Here is a 17,090-nt window from a genome sequence, read left to right as displayed (position 1 = left end):
TGTGTTAGTCCCAAAATGATAAGGTTAGTGTCAAGTGGGCGATTAAATGATGAATATAAAACATAATTTTTATTTGCTGGTTGTCATGCTGGTATTACCCAAATCTTGGCTCTCAGAGAGAAGTTTACTGCTAGTTTCTCTCTGGGGAAACACGCCGGCCATTAATCAGTCTGAATTCGGTTAATAAGCTTGCCCCCCAGTGGCTCCTGATTGGCTGGATTTGTTCAAATAAAATGCTACCGATTTCTCGTCAATTAGGCATCAGTTCGTCGCATGAGTTACATATCACATGTGCTATGAGGGAAATTTTGCCTGGACAGCGGTGCTATGGCGTACTTTTATATTGAAATCCAACTGCCAAGCAACCTTTTACCTGCATGCCAAAGTGTACACAGGACCTCAGTTATTCTTTTTCTTCCTACCCGAACTAGACAGCCATCCTTGTCGGGCCCTCCATCCTGCACCATTGACAAGGGGAAACCGCACCAAAAAATCCTGAGGTACTTTCTCAACAAACACCCGGAGTTAAACCACCATGGCTCCCCACATAATAAGGCATACACAGAGTAAAGTTCAACAATTTATTGCTGTCAATGATAATATGTATAATATTTATAATATAATTAATTTATAATAATACAGTAATATAATTATTTACAAATATACAAAACCATGAATACCCTACAATCTACAGTAAGGATGAACTATAAGATACAGCTAGTGTAAAATATCTACCTGCATAGACTACCAATACTAATTGTTACTGCTGTATCGGCCACAATATTTAAATAATTGAAATTTGTAGTGCATTGTGGAGTCATTCCTATGTTTCCAGGGTCCATGTGTTTCCTAGATTAACAATAATAGTATATAATGGGAACATGATAAATCAAATAATCTGCTCCAACTGGCCTAATGAATGGGTTAATGAAGACGGCATGATAAAGGATCCTATGTGGTTAGGGTTAGGACCATGGGAACTTTGGTACGCTCCCCATGCTCTCATTACTTAATTTTCAGGAGTTAATTACCATGTAATTTGGATTTTCATATGAGGTGACTGATGCAGTAGTTCTATATGCGTTTTGAGTATTTTGTTATTTGCCGCAATTCAGTTTACATTTACCCAGTATATAAGACTAGTATATCACACATAATCAATTTAAAAAATTGTAGAGATATTCATTTAACTACCGGGTATGTTGCAGACATCTGATTTGGACATCCAATTTTTTTTTACAAAATTATTTAATACTACTGTCGTAAAATACACATTGACGATAGAAATCATCCCAAGATAGACTATAAATAATCTTTGGCGTATGAGCTTTAATATTTATTTATCAAATAATGTGAGTTTCTGATTTGTTGCGTGAGCATATAGGAGAGGATTTTACTAAAAAAAAAGAAAATTTTCTTCAATTCTCGTTAATGTTGAGCAATCTGTGTAAATTTATCTAAATAAGAACTGATCAAAGTCATTAGAGCAAGTTTCATGAAGACCAAAAAAATGAGCTCTTCAAAGTTTGTTATTGTATTAAATGCATGCAGAAAATGGTCCCCAAAACAAAGATTCAACTAAATTCAGATCTTAATTGACAGATGTTCCGTTTGTAGAAAAGCAAGCATTCATTATTCAATATTATTTTAACAGACAAAGCATAATAAGACATTTCAAGACTACTAGTATTTAATTCTTACACAACAATCTCATCACTCATATTAATTGTATAATCACATATTGTGTTTTGACATCGTGTGGTATTTGCAATTAAAAATTTGGACTTTGTTATTTTATACCTTAACAAAAGAGTTAAAAGTTAAAACATCTGAGCAAGATTTATCTTAAAAAATTAAAACTCATTTCTAATAAATAGATCGTCAAGACTAAAAAGACAATTTGGATGATAAAAATAAATTAAATATAAGATGCTAAATTCTACAATCAGTTAACAACATGGTTTCAGCACATTCTAATTATGACAATGTAAAAATTAATATTTAATTATAATGAACAGTAGTATAGGGAGACAAATGAAGTTATACCTCAACGCTGGGCATTATACTAAAATAAAATGGTCCGACCAATCCGGCTTTGAGCTGTCAAAAAACATTTTTTATCTGACAGGACCATTTAAATGTAGACACACCAACATAATGTTGCCATGGTAGTATTTAACTAATCAACCATTTTTACTTTAATGCTCCCCTTGCTTTGGAAGCTCTGCATTGTCAAATGTTTATTGACAGTTAGGGTAAAATACAGCTCAACTTGAAAACAAAACAAAAACTCAACGTATCTCCCTACACCACTTGGAATAAATGTTATAACATTGGGCAATGCTGCCAATGCAATACATAATAATGAATATTCAAAATGGTAGTCATGAATCTCATTACATGTAATGTATGATCAGATTTTAAAAAATACTATTTAATAACAATTCTAATTTATTTTCCCAAGATATCGTTGGCCACAGGCACAAACAAATATTTTATAAAACTTATTTAGTTTGCGACTCTAAAATACTTGAAATATAGGTATACAAAGGCTGACATGGCAAAAAAACAATACAAAAGACAATATTAACAACATGGCTAAAGCAAGGCAATACATACATACACATGGTATTGAAAGAAAATAGTTTGCCAGGTCACAAAATATGGTCACCAGCAGCTTTAAATTTATCTGGAACAGTTTGGACTATCTTTAAAAGATATTCTCTGCTTTTCTATAAACAGAGAAAGAGAGAGAGAAATGGGGTTTAACGTCCACTCGACACAAACTAGGTCAGTTGGGGACTAGCACATGGTTCAATTTTATTTCAATAATTCGCTTGCATGTAGGGGTCTATTAGCAGTGGGAGGAAACCAGAGGACCCGGAGAAAACCCACGAGGTTGGACAGGCAACCTTACTCCTTGTCACGTACAACCATTTGGCCATCCAACCCCCCTTTCTACAAACAAGCCCAATAAAATATATTATCTTCTCTAAAAGTTAGTCTAAAGATTAGGGAAAAAATAATAAGCATGGGCCTTAATTTGATCAGGATCTTTTTTGATAATAGTTGCAAACCAGTTGCAAATATTTTTCTCAGATCAATTAGGTCTAAACTGTGGAACGATAGAGCTAATGACAATACCAAACCAGAAAATATTAAAATAAATATCACATATTTCTTAAAAAAATTCATTCAATTGATAGTCTGGATTTGTACAATTAAATTTCATAACTAACAAGTATTTGTTGAATACGAACATAATATTACATTTAATTATATGAACATAACATACAACGATGTACATGAAAATAAAAAAAAAAACGTTACATCATATATATTGTATTTAACATCACATAAGGCAGTATAAACTACTGATATGATTTAACATCTATAGACACTATTCAAATTAAGCCAAGGTTTCATCGTATCCAGGCCGTAAGACAATCTATAGTGGAAATTCATTTTCTTTCCAAGTTAAACGTCCGTTGCTCAAAGCCTTTTCATATCTGTTACCAAAATCTCATGCTAAATCAGATCATAATTTTTTGGTAAATTGCAGATTGGCAAGCAACACGTTAGTAGGAGGGCTTAATTTTTCTGGTGGGAGTTTTAATACATATGTTTATACCTCTTGGATTAGCTGTTGGGGTGGGGTTGATTCCAAAGATTAAGAGGAAGTCATTTTATTTACTAATCATTGTTTCAAATTTGGTTTAAAGTATTAACAGTGCAAATTCAGCTTTATCTCAATATTGGCTCTATAGATATCTCTGAACCTAAAATTGTAAATGTAGACAGACATCTTGTTCACAAAACATATTCAATTCAATTAAATCGCCTCCAAATTTAAAGAGGTCTAGTTTATTTTATTTTAATTAACCTATATAAAAATTGAATATAACTCAACATTTTCAATATAAAGTAGAAAATACGAGCATGAATATTCTTGTATTAAAAGAAAATGTTTAAAATGTATAGTGTATGGACGAGGCAGCAATCGAGAGGCACTCACGATATGTAAATATCATCAATAAAAATATCATACAATATCCAATAAATATAAAATTGTGATCAAATTATTACATTTTGATTCTTGTTCCTCGTAATATGAAGCAGCAGTATAGGAATAATAATAATAATAATAATACCTCATGAAATTACAACATGTACAATGGTGGCTAACCTATGACACACATACCACAGGTTTTTAGTCAACATTGCTTGGTTCTAACCTGACTATGATACCTAAGTTGTGGAGTTCAATTTTCAAACTTTTAATTCAACATTTGTGTCTATATTCCGACTGGCCGGTCTTCTGGCCAAGCATGACGCATTATTAATTCCGCTCTGAACACATGCAGAATATGCCCCTTGTTGGCATTTTGAGTAATTAGCAATTTTATATTTTGTCCTTGAAAATTGTCAAATTTTGCCCCATGGGCCAGGGGGGAGGGATCATTTATGGTATATATACCAGGGTTCAAAAGGTTAATGAGCAGATTTTTAAAAGTTTAATTCAAAATGTACAAGGCACCAGATTCCATCAAAAAATAAGATACACAACATTTGTAATTTCACTAAGTTTTATGCAATATTAATATTTATTTTGATTCAGCTATGGCAAGAACAGATCAATGTATGGAAGGATAAGGGCCTTGTTTCCTCAATGTCAATTTCTTAAAATTAATAGATTGGTTGTCTGATAGAGATTCTTTTTAGGGAAATTGAAACCTAGTCTTGATTGCTCCAGTCAAAATGTCAGGATAAAATAGTGTCAATTTTTTTATAATGTCAAAAGTACAGAAATTTTTGAATGACTAAAAATTCAAAACACGGTCTTCAGAATGCATTTTTAAATGGTGGACCGAGACAACATTTCACACAAGTAATTGCGTGAACAGCAAGAAAGCTAGTTACCATTTCCACAATTGATGCTATTTTGTCCACACTAACATCTGTTTTGAGCCGAGGTAATCGAAAGCAATTTTGATCATTTTGTGTAGCCTACTTGCCTCTTCAATCTATGATACTATAGCTGTGTATAGAACAAATTAAGGCCACTTTAACAATAAGTTGAACTGATACACCAATATTATGACAAATATTAAAATATATAATATATGATAGAATTATAAGATAGAAACTAGCAATTTCTCGTAACAAGTTACAACAATTAAAAATATATAATTAATAACCTTTCAGTTATCTGTACACATGAAGATTTTCTTGTCAGATTCAGTACTTGACTCAGTCACCAACAAAGCGATTTTATTTGTCACTGTTCATTTTACTTGGTTGGTAGTAAAACTAAAGCCACAAATACACAACTTTTGTAGTGATAACACTGTCCAAAGGCAGCTTATTAACTGATAAAATCAGAAACAATTGGGTAAGCTTGTATTATCAGGCATCAGTACGTCCAGATAAACAATCATATTCTGTCCATGAAAGATGTATGTAAAATACACATTCCACAAAAAATATAACATTTTCTTATGTGACACAGAAATTAGGAGTGAGTGCTTTCATTCTAGATATGTTACAACTCTATTTAGAAACACTGTTTCTGTTCATAACCACTTCCTCTCTCTAACCAACTACACGTCATATAAATAAAATATTTTCTTTCAAATAAAAGTCTCACTTTGTCTTTGTATCAGCACATATTTTCACAATATTTTTAAGATATGTAAAAATATTAATGATGCACTACATAAATTATGATTGCATCATCAAATTGTGTTCATGTACAATACTGATTTTTATGTACCATGTACATCATCATATCATGTGCACAAATAGCATCCATTCTTGTTTACATCATCAGATCATGTGCACTAGGTCCATTATTGTGTAGTATTTATATCATATTATAGCACAAGTGATCTTTGGCAGTGTTAAACATGGCTAACTTCATTCCTTCAGTGAATAAATATTTTTTTTTTAAAAAAAGGTCTTTTTCCTAATATGGCTACCTTAAGTTCTCTCCTCCATGAAGATTTCTCAACTGATGCAATTGACTTTGTTCCTTCAGCAAACAAGTTTCAGTATATTGTGGAAAAATCTTTTGTGTATTATAATGAGGCTAAGTTCTGTCCTGCCGAGGATAAATACATTAATTAAGATGTCTTTTATTATTTGACTGCTGTTATAACCATGCCATAATTTAATTTATCTAAGCATGGACATTTTCTAACGATAACTATATCTATCTTGATATCTCCGAGCGGGCCAAGTCCATAAAAATTTGAACTTATCTACCAAACTCTGTATTAATGTTGTCATCTATTTTGACACTAAAACAAATAAATTAACATTCCAAAATTTATCTTTTCCTCGTCAAACCGGAAGCGCATTGGGATTTTCTTCCATGACTGCACGATAGTCAGGTGGTGGTGAGTCATTGAACAGACTATTATGAAACGCACTCGAAGAAAACGATCTGTCACCTGCGGAGTTGGTCTTTTTTTCAGGTTCCTCAAGTAATTTAGGGACTAAGTAGCCATTATTGTCAACCGGCGATGTTCCTGGAGCGTAACTGCTCGAGTGACCACTATCTGTATCATCGGGACAATGAATATCGGCGCGAGTTCTAAGCTGAACAGGTGAATTGGAGTCATCTTTGTCTTTTATAGGTTTTGCTTCTTTCAACTCATTCTCTGTAGTTTTACCTCCAGTCAACGGCTGAAGCTCAATGTCGTCTGCCTTTTCTTTTCTCCATCTGGCTTGGTTGATATAGCGTGCCGATTCTACATCATCTTCTCCTGTATAAGAATCGGGCATGGCAACAGACATGGGTGTATAGTCTGTTGAGCCAGACATCTTTAAATAGCCGTCTTTTTCAGCCTCTTCGTCTGCCCCACTTTCATCTAACATCTTAGAAAAGGTTGAGTTGAGGTCAAGATAATACTGAAAAAAATGAATTAATTAAGCATTAAATTCACACAAATAAATTTCCCAGCACTGGGAAACAACTTTTAGGGGGCGGCACTTTTCTGTTGGGAAAAAGAAGCTTGGCACAATTTTTTTCCCAATAATAACACTTTTTGGTTTAACAATTTAATTATGTTTGATGTGTATTGTGTTGTATTTTCGGGAGAGTGGCAAATCAAGGACCACCCCTGGCCGCACAACTCCAGCTAAACCACCGCTATCATGTACGGGAAAAATAAGTATTAACTGTCTTGTAAGGATTTCAGAATCTTCCAAAAATTATAGGCTATGGTCTGCAAGACAGGAATCTTGTTGTAAGATTCTCCTGGATTGTTAGGCTTGGTAACAAATGTTAGAAAATACAGGCCTACTTGCTCGGCCTTATGAGCTAGTAACAAATGTTATAGGCCTAATTGCAATAAAATGAATGATAATTTGTACACACCTGTTTAACATTAGCTTCCAGGAAATCGCCCATGATGTTGACTAGTTGTACAAAAGATGGGCGTTTGTCTGGTGATGCATCCCAACAACGTAACATAATTTGATATCTGTAGAAAAAATTGTAAATTTCTAAAAATAGGTTGCCAGGCAAAAAACATAAACCCACAGCAACTAGATTGTTTCAATGGCATTTAGTAATTGAACTAGAGTATACAGGTCACAATTCTATGGAATACAATTACTGCTTTTTACTGAGCGACGTTTCGACTAGGCTTCTCTAGTCATTATCAAGCTACGATAAAAATCAAGCATTGTTTTGTACATGTATATATTGTCCTGTCATATTTCATTTTTATCATAGCTTGATAATGACTAGAGAAGCCTAGTCGAAACGTCGCTCAGTAAAAAGCAGTAATTGTTGACAAGATTATATGACATAATCAAGGACAATAACTCTTTAATAGTTATTCAAAATGTTGAAATTGGATAGGATTTGAATAATGCATATGAATTTCAAATTGAATGATAACATGCAGACTTGCACAATATGTGAATTAAATATAAAATCCATAAAAACTGGATTGTCAACTTGATTATATTGTTTCAGTTCTATTTCCACAGTTGAAACCAAGACTTCTAAATCTTTAGATACTACTTTTATTATGGTTTAAAGCAGGGATCTTAATCAGCTGTTTTTTGTCGGCTTTAGCCGATTGATCTTTAATTTAGCCGATTGGTAAAACAATGAACCGGCACTAAGGTATCACAAATCAATTTACTTTCGGCCGATTTATAAAGAATTAATTATCAGGCCGATTGGTAAAACAATTGGATCAGAAATCAATCTACTTTCGGCCGATTACAAAGAGTTAATTATTACTCGTCGATTAAGAAACCCATCAAAGAGTCAACCATTACAATGAATACCTTCGGCTTATTTCATAAATAAACAACTTAATTGAGGTAATCATGCCAAGTACTTGAACACCTCGCAGAATGACACCAGGAAGCGTAAACGAGATTTAACTGATGATAGTGATGGTAGCGTTGACCTTGAACTTCAAGCATGCATGTCGTCAATGGAAGTTCCAAAAGCCGGAGATCCTCCCACGTCCAATATAGGTGAACCAAATTATCGGCAATAAAAGACCGTATTAATCTGACGATCATACCTGCGCAGCAAAGAAAGACGATGACAGAACAAAGAGTTTAATTCCCAAATCTATAGAAATTGTTTCAACCCGGGCATTAATCCGAAATGCTTATTTCATAGCAAAAGGAAACACTGCCATCGAAAATTATGAACAATAATTGAACGATTTGACAGAACAGCAGGGACATGAAATGACAAAAAAATTATATCGTGATTTTAATTGTTGTGGTGAATTTATTTCTTTAATATCCAGTGAAATTGAGGAAGAGATCCTCTCAGATATCTGAACTAGTCCTGCTGCATTAAATCCCGACAATTGTATACGGGTAACACTTAAAATAAACTAATTGGAATCCCGACAATTGGCCACGTGACCTTTCACCCGTACAGCATATTTCCGAGTTCCGACTATACACGGAAACCGATTTGTGCTACTTTGTTATTTATATACTTATATACTTTGTTATTTTTATATATATATTAACATGTGCTTACGAATAAAATAATTTAAAAAACATTTGTATGTACTTGTAGTTTTTACTAATTTATAACTTTCGTTTAGTTGGATGAAATCAAAAGCAGGAATATGCAATGCAAGTTGCTGAAATAATAATATGACTATAAATGTCGATATTATAGCGATGTATGAATACAAGTATTCAATTACAAAGGTCTTGTTTATACAGAGTTTCAGCTATTATCATCCCAAATACATTATGCAATTAGTGAATTATGCAATTACTGTCGTGAATAGAGTATGCATAAACTAACATGTTTGTTGTTGAAAAGACGACTATCCGTTAGGCCTAACCGTGGCCGGTTCATTTCAAAATGGATTAAGAACCCTGGTTTAAAGTCTGTTTCCACCTACAGTGACAATGTTCTCAAAAGCAGAAATTGAAAGTTAAGCAAATATAATAATTACATACATTTCATCGGAAGCTTGAGATGGCTTTTCCATTCTATAACCAGATTTTAAGAGTCCTATAAACTTCTCATTAAGTTCAATACCAGAATAGGGATTGCCTCCTGTAACAGTCAAAAAAATCTAGCATGTATAATGGTTATATTTTGGTTATAGCTTAATTCATTATGATGGCTTAATTAATTATGATTTACTAATACATTCCTAATTTGACACCGTTTTCATTAGCCTAATCGGGGCAGAAAATTAGGACGTTATTTCCTATTTTGAATATAATATATGCCACATTTGTTTGTTTGACAGTGTCAGCAGTCATCTATTAGAATGAAAATGCAGAGATGTTGGTTGAACAATAAATAAACATGGGTTCACCATGTATGTATGATCAGCTATGGACCCTGGGTGATACCAAACTCAATTTGTATGAAAATATGAAAGTAGAAGGCATTAAAACTCACCCAAAGAAAATAACTCGTACATTAAAACTCCATATGACCAGCTGGAAAATAAAACAATATCAAATAAAAAATACACATCTTTACAGAATTGTGGGAGAAAATTGCCTAATATTATTTCAATACTTCAGAATAATACATTATACATGCATAAAAATTCATAAATACTTATTTTCACATAAAAATTAAACAATTAAAAACTTACACATCACTTTTTGTTGTGTATAATTTATGCGTTAGAGACTCTAGAGCCATCCATTTTACTGGTACCGGTCCCTATAATATAAACAAAGAATGTGTCATCAAAATATTTAAATATTGTATTCACATATAATCACATAAACTAAAATATTTTAAGTATATAGTATATTTATTGGACAAGAGCTAACAAAATTTTAAGACTTGTATACCGGTATTTGAATTTTTGTAAATTAGGCCTTTGAGAGAGAGAGAGAGAAATGGGGTTTAACGTCCACTCGAAATAAACTAGGTTATTTCGGGACTAACATATGGTTCAATTTTATTTCAATAATTTGCTTGTGTGTAGGGGTCTTTAGCAGTGGGAGGAAACCAGAGGACCCGGAGAAAACCCATGAGGTGGGACAGGTGCCCCTATTCCGTGTCATGTACAACTGAGGAATCGAAAGCAAACAAGTTGACTTTGTGATACAACGCTCACATGCTAACCATTTGACCATCCACACCCCAAATATGGCTTTTGACATTAGATACTGGTGTTTCAGCATTCATTGCACAAAATGTAATGAATTTAAATTTCATTCTTTTACACTCTTTTCACCCATCTTTAACTCTTGGGTGTTCTATATCTAGCTGGTATTTTACATTTAAAAAGACTTTAATTAAAAGCTTACATCGCCTTTCTTCTTGTATTCCATATTCTTGTAACAATCTTTAGCTAGACCAAAATCACTGATCTTGATAACATTATCTTCACTTAATAAAACATTTCTAGCAGCTAAATCACGATGAATATACTGAAAGATAAATATAACAATTAGTTCCTCTTGAAAATAGTCAAAAACTAAATCATGGTGTGTATGATGCTTTATAGCAAATCAAAACAAGAGAAATTACTAGATTTTAAAATTGGCTTTACAATTCACACCAAGTCTGAACATTTTAGCTCAGTTAGAAGCAGAGTTATTGTGTCCCAAAAAGTGTGATGGACAGACAGACAAGACCTGCAAATTTCGAAATGAAATGAGGTTTAATGTCCTACAATTCTGCAACGATTGGGCTAATGAAGACGTGCATCTGCCATACAGTGTGCTACTCTTATATCGAGTCATTGTTTCCCAAAAAGTGTGATGGACAAACGGACAAGACCCGCAAATTTTAATAGTTCCTTTCGTTCTTCGAAAAGAAATGAGGTTTAATGTCCTACAGTTCTGCAACGATTGAGCTAATGAAGACGTGCATCTGCCATACAGTGTGCTACGAGGAAAATATTGCCCGGACAGCGGCACTACACGTCTTCTCCCCACGTGATCATCAGAGAGTTCATACAGTAGAATCTGTATGAGCAGCCACTCCTATTCAGCGACATCTCCTTGAAAGCGGTCACGATAAATTCCCCCCGTAGAAATTCTGTTGTTTTATCTCTTTATTCAACGGTCACTCCTCTAACGTGGCCAGCGGTCACTATTTTACTAATAAATTCAACAAAACATCGCCCATTCAACGGCCATTGTTGAATGATACCATCTTGTCGTTCTTTGTAACACCCCCGCTAATCCCGTGAGTAGTAGTTAATTAACTGGACCCCCACTGATCAGGTAAAAAGAAATGTAAACATAACAATCAACCCGGGATTATCTGTTAATTAATCTTTTGTTTTATTAAACGACTAACCTGATCATTGTTTTCACGCGTAACGACACATTATTTGATACTGATTGAATAAAATAAAAGTACCGAGTTTTGTCACGATCATCTAGTATCTCTCTTAGCGCCTCCTATAATATTACATACAGAGTTACACCCCCTGTAAATAGGTGATAAAATTAGCTATGTTTTTTGTTCATGTGCTTTTTTGATAAAATAAAATGAATTCATCGATTTTCTTCACAAAAATGGATAAATATTATCGAATGCATCACAATGGCAGACAGTAGTATCGAAGGTCTGTACAAAATGACAAGTTTACAGAAGTTATGTCCGAGATTTGAGTAAAGAATTTTCGTCCGGCGCAAGATTCAGCAACGGCCAAATTTACCGCTTCCAATGCATCCAAGCGTAATATTTAATTTATGTCGGCACAAAAAGCAACGAGATTTTATTAAGAGGCCACTCCCGTTAAGTTATGTCCGAGATTTGAGTAAAGAATTTTCGTTCGGCGCAAGATTCAGCGACGGCCAAATTTACCGCTTACAATGCATCCAAGCGTAATATTTAATTTATGTCGGCACAAAAAGCAACGAGATTTTATTAAGAGGCCACTCCCGTTAAGCGGTCAGTTGTGAAAATTCCCTTGGGTGGCTGCTTAATGCAGATTCTACTGTATTTTTAAAGTTGTAATCAGTACTTACCTTTTTAGAAGCCAGATATTCCATTCCCCTAGCAGCTTGAAATGACCAGCAAATCAAATTCTTTGTTGTGAGAGGTGGGCCAATGAGATCAGCACTATTATTTGGTGCTGGAGTGTTGATGTAATGTCGTTTTGATTTTTCAGAAGCGGCTTCACGTTTTTTCTCCACAGCCGGGTCAACATAATCTTCCATTGTATCAACGAAAGAGTCTTTATTTTTCAATAAATAACTTCTTACATTACCAAAGTGACAATACTCAACAATAACATAGAGTTCACCTAAAATACAAATTGTATAATTTCAATAAAGAGAGAGAGAAAAATGTTATTTCGAGACTGCCATACAGAGAGAGAGAGAGAGAGAGAGAGAAACTAGGACATTTCGGGGCTAACATATGGTTTAATTTTATTTCATTAATTTGCTTGTGTGTATTTGTCTTTAGCAGTGATTGGAATCCGGAGAACCTGCAGAAAACCCATGGGGTTGGACAGGTAAACCTACTACTTGTCATTTCAAGCAGGAAATTGAAACCACACCACTTGACTCAATGACAGACCTTATGATGCAACAAGCATCCCCCCGATTGACATGGTACATCTTTTTTTTCAATTATTATCTTGCATGTAGGGGTCTTTGAATGCGGAAATGGAAAGAAAACCCATGAAGTTAATGAGGTAGGCGATCTTACTACTTGTCACGTACAAGCCTGGTACTGAAGCCATGCCACTTGACTCAATGCTGGCATCAATAGAGAGTCAAAATTCTGATTGAAAAGTGAAGCAAATTTTCAGAGACTTCATTTTGGTAACAGGCTTTTTCAGCCAGTCAGATAAAATAATGAACCTACCAAATCTGATATTTTTGGTGACAGCTCCCAGTAAATTAAGAATGTTGAGATGTTGTCCGATATGAATAAGGATTTTTAACTCTGAGAGTAGGGCCATCATCTGTTCCTTGTCTGTACAATCTAAAACCAAAAACAAACTGGTAAACATAATGTGAGGAGAACCGGAACAAAATGAAATGGAATGAAATAGGGTTTAACGTCCTACTAAGCTAAGCTAATCAAGACGGCACATACTACGCAGTGTTCTATGATAGAAATAAGCCCGGGCAGCAGCGCTACGACCTAGTCTTATTTCAGTGGATCTTTAACATGTTGCCAATTGTTAATACAGGACCTCAGCTGGACAATTCAGAGGAACTTCCACATTTTTGGACCAACACCAGTTTGAACCCATACCCTCCTGATTGGCGAGCCAAGACCCTAGCTACTCACCACGCTACAGTAGCTCTGACAAAGCATATCATATGCATCTATTAAGATCTGAGTAAAAGCCCTCATTGTCCAGTAATTTATTATCAACTGTGTAAATTAGACTAACATACTTTAAAAACATTGTCACCTGGACAAATCAGAGGTAACCTTGGGGAGATTATCCTCTTCTTAGGGATTAAGAGCATGGGGAGTGTTAATGATTTTCAGAGTAAACTATCCATTTGTATTTACGGCAATTACGACAGCTATATAATCAACCAGTGTCAATACACTGAAACTAACCTTTAACCATTTTAACAGCTACAGTTGTAACATATTGACCTTCTGTAATACCAATAGCTTCTGTCTTAATAACACGACCAAATGCTCCCTGACCTAATACATTACCTACAGAAAAAATAAACATAAATAGATGACACTCATTAATTTAGGCTTAGAATGCAGAAAATGTTCATTATCGAATGTAGTCATAAACCAAGGCATTGATGCCATGAAACTATACACCAAATTTCACAACTATCACTCAATTTGAATAAAAGTTGGCGTGTCCTAAAGCATTGACAAATCCAATTGCTTTTATCTGTTTAGTCTAATCCAAAAATGTTCAAAGTCAAAACCTAAAGAATATTGAATATGAACATTCTACTTCAAATAAAACAGTTATTGTGTTACAAACGATTGAAAGGTAGATGGAACAATCCATTTCAATAGTCAGGGGACAATAATGTCTCCACCAGGTCGACATGAAGTATATTCTAGAGCTGCTAGTACTGGTATATCCATTCTGAGACCATGATTTAGAAATTGTGCATTCATAGTTTGTAGCCAACTATGACTTGTCAAGTATGTTACTCTGCTTGTTAAACCCCAACAATATGCCAGACTATGAAATGGGACAAGATTTTTGACCCGACATCCCCATGTAACATTATGTATATCAAACACAAAATTTGTACCCATTCTTAATCGATCTTTAGGAAATTCCCATTTAGGATCGTATGGTAGCGATGCCGTCTGTTCATCTATTGGTATTTCTGGATTGTAATCTCCTTTCGGCGCCAATAAATATTGCTCATAATCTTTCATCTGTAATAATATAAACACACGTTTTTATTGCACATCCAGCACATCTGGTAAAACTATATATCTCAGATACAAATTCGTCTGGTACACAAAATATGTTTTTTTTAAAGGGATATTGTAGCATATTCTATATCATTGTGGTCTGAAACCTTATATTTAAGTTGACACAAGTTGTCTCCCTTATGTTGTAGTTCTGCCTTTTTGGGGAATAAATAAAAGAGATTTGAAATTATAACATGGAGAATGGTTGTTTTTCCTTTTCACCCACATGTAATTGTAATAACCCAGTATCCAAGGATCTGAATATAACAATATCTTTATAAATACAAAACAGATCTGAACTGCTATTCGTATTAGAGATTCAAATTTTACAATATTGTAGTTTGCAAGGGATTCTTATATCGTACAAATCACTCACAGAGATTGCTAATGTTTTTAAAACATGTTATTTCTAAGTAAATAAACCTACTTTTATAGTCAGTTTCTTTCTCATTCTTCGAATGAAGCATATAACAATAACCACAATAATGGCTGCAGCTATCAGAATACAAACAATTATTCCAATATAAACCTTAGAAAATCCAGCCTCGTGCAAATTTTCTGTAGAAATAAAATCATATAAATCATTACTTTATTTATGTATTTTTGGTGTAGTTTATTAAAGGCGTATTAGGTAAGATTAGATAAAGAGCTGACAGTTCTCAGTATAATAGTTAAAAGGTAGATAATGAAAACAGAATATGCTGAAAATTTCAGTCAAATTGCTTCACTCTGAACCGAGATATTAACATTTCAATTTTGGGCTAGCCTTGATCACCATTACTGACGTTCGTACGACAATAAATCAAGTCTCGATTTTCAATTTTTACGTTAAACCATCCATCACAAAACGTATTCAAATCCACTAAATATCGCAGGCTAACAATGGCATTGAGAGTTGATTATGATCTTGACAATTAATGTCTAATTAATAATTTAAATAACATTTAAGGCTTAAAGAAAGACCTGCAATAGGCAGATTTAGCTCTCGCATGATGCATGTTTAAAAGACAAAAAGTCCTACATGTTATTATCAAACGAGAGATCATCTTCATCTGATCATATCGATATTTGGGTTCAAATGAGCCAGTTGCAAAATCAGTCTAAGTCACACACCTCTTCAACCCCTTCATTCAAATTGATATATTTAGATCTATATTTACCTCCAACAAGAAGAGTCATATTGCTGCTGAATACTTTTCCTCCATAGTTCCAAGCTTCACACATATAAGTTCCAATATGAACCTCGGTAGCATTATCTATAATCATTCTGAAAATATTTATAAGATATTATAGCTACCCTATAGATATTTGGCTATCTTATATTACCCTTGGATATATATTTGAGCTATTTTATACTACTGATATTTAGCTATCTTATAAACAGATATAACAGCTATCACAGGGCCTTTATTCACGAAAACTTAAACTAAGATACAATCGAAATACTGCAATTCGATTGGCTGACCAGTAAAATCAATTTGCATATATCCAATGAAGTTGCAGTATTTCTTAAAATTTCGGTTGTAACTTAGTTTAAGTTTTCGTGAATAAGGGCCCATGTCTTTTTAGCTACCTTATACTACACATATGACAGCTATCACAGTTATTTAGCTATCTAATACTATATGACCGCTATCACAATTGTTTAGCTACCTTAAAACTAACTGCAGCTATCAGAATTATTTAGCTACCTTATTATTGTCATAGATATATTGATGCTGTAAATATATCTAGCTATATTTAGCTAACTTTTTGTTATAGATATATACTGATGCTGTCAAAATATCTAGCTATATACATTCTCTGGTTTCCTCCCACTACTATAAACAGCTTTGCTATAGACAAAATAGCTATATGGATATTATAGTTTCTATAATCAAAGTTTAATAACAAAGTGTCTCACCTTCCGCCATTTTGAGAGAAGCCAATATCCATGGTATTGTTACCTCGGATGATATCACCATCTTTATACCATTGGACCTGTGGCTCTGGAAATCCTCCGAAAAGACATTCCATTGATAATGAAGTTGACTTCTGGGCCCGAATTCTACCAGATGTACTTTTAATCATGAAGGGAGGAATAATATCTAAAATGAAGCAATCAAATGAAATATTTGTTGTAGTATAGAAAGACAATTAATTTTAACATAACAATGTTATACAACAAAAAATTATTTCTATACTATTATGATTTAAACCCATATTGACTGGTTACAATTTACTT

The 17,090-nt window shown here is 33.8% G+C and overlaps 1 protein-coding gene across 3 annotated transcripts in view; it reads right to left on the bottom strand.

Annotated features, from left to right (window-relative positions):
• Nucleotides 1–567: 567 nt before the first annotated feature.
• Nucleotides 568–17,090, bottom strand: part of LOC126830643 (vascular endothelial growth factor receptor 1) — a 67,243-nt gene continuing 50,720 nt past the window's right edge. For 2 of the 3 annotated variants that reach the window (XM_050561044.2, XM_050561045.2), the window contains exons 12-24: nucleotides 16,770–16,953; nucleotides 16,027–16,133; nucleotides 15,294–15,424; nucleotides 14,698–14,827; nucleotides 14,024–14,128; nucleotides 13,310–13,429; nucleotides 12,463–12,740; nucleotides 10,786–10,908; nucleotides 10,119–10,189; nucleotides 9,917–9,957; nucleotides 9,463–9,562; nucleotides 7,382–7,487; nucleotides 568–6,912 (exon numbers count right to left, since the gene is read on the bottom strand). In XM_050561044.2, the coding sequence (XP_050417001.1) occupies nucleotides 6,343–6,912; nucleotides 7,382–7,487; nucleotides 9,463–9,562; nucleotides 9,917–9,957; nucleotides 10,119–10,189; nucleotides 10,786–10,908; nucleotides 12,463–12,740; nucleotides 13,310–13,429; nucleotides 14,024–14,128; nucleotides 14,698–14,827; nucleotides 15,294–15,424; nucleotides 16,027–16,133; nucleotides 16,770–16,953 (2,066 nt within the window). In that variant the 3' untranslated portion in view covers nucleotides 568–6,342. Of the gene's footprint in view, nucleotides 6,913–7,381; nucleotides 7,488–9,462; nucleotides 9,563–9,916; nucleotides 9,958–10,118; nucleotides 10,190–10,785; nucleotides 10,909–12,462; nucleotides 12,741–13,309; nucleotides 13,430–14,023; nucleotides 14,129–14,697; nucleotides 14,828–15,293; nucleotides 15,499–16,026; nucleotides 16,134–16,769; nucleotides 16,954–17,090 lie in introns of those variants that run through there. The other variant, XM_050561046.1, reaches the window with a different exon arrangement.

This window comes from Patella vulgata, chromosome 8 (assembly GCF_932274485.2).
Source record: "Patella vulgata chromosome 8, xgPatVulg1.2, whole genome shotgun sequence".
NCBI lineage: Eukaryota > Metazoa > Mollusca > Gastropoda > Patellidae > Patella > Patella vulgata.
Note: the sequence above shows the minus strand (reverse complement) of the source record. Positions and strands in the feature narration are given on the sequence as shown.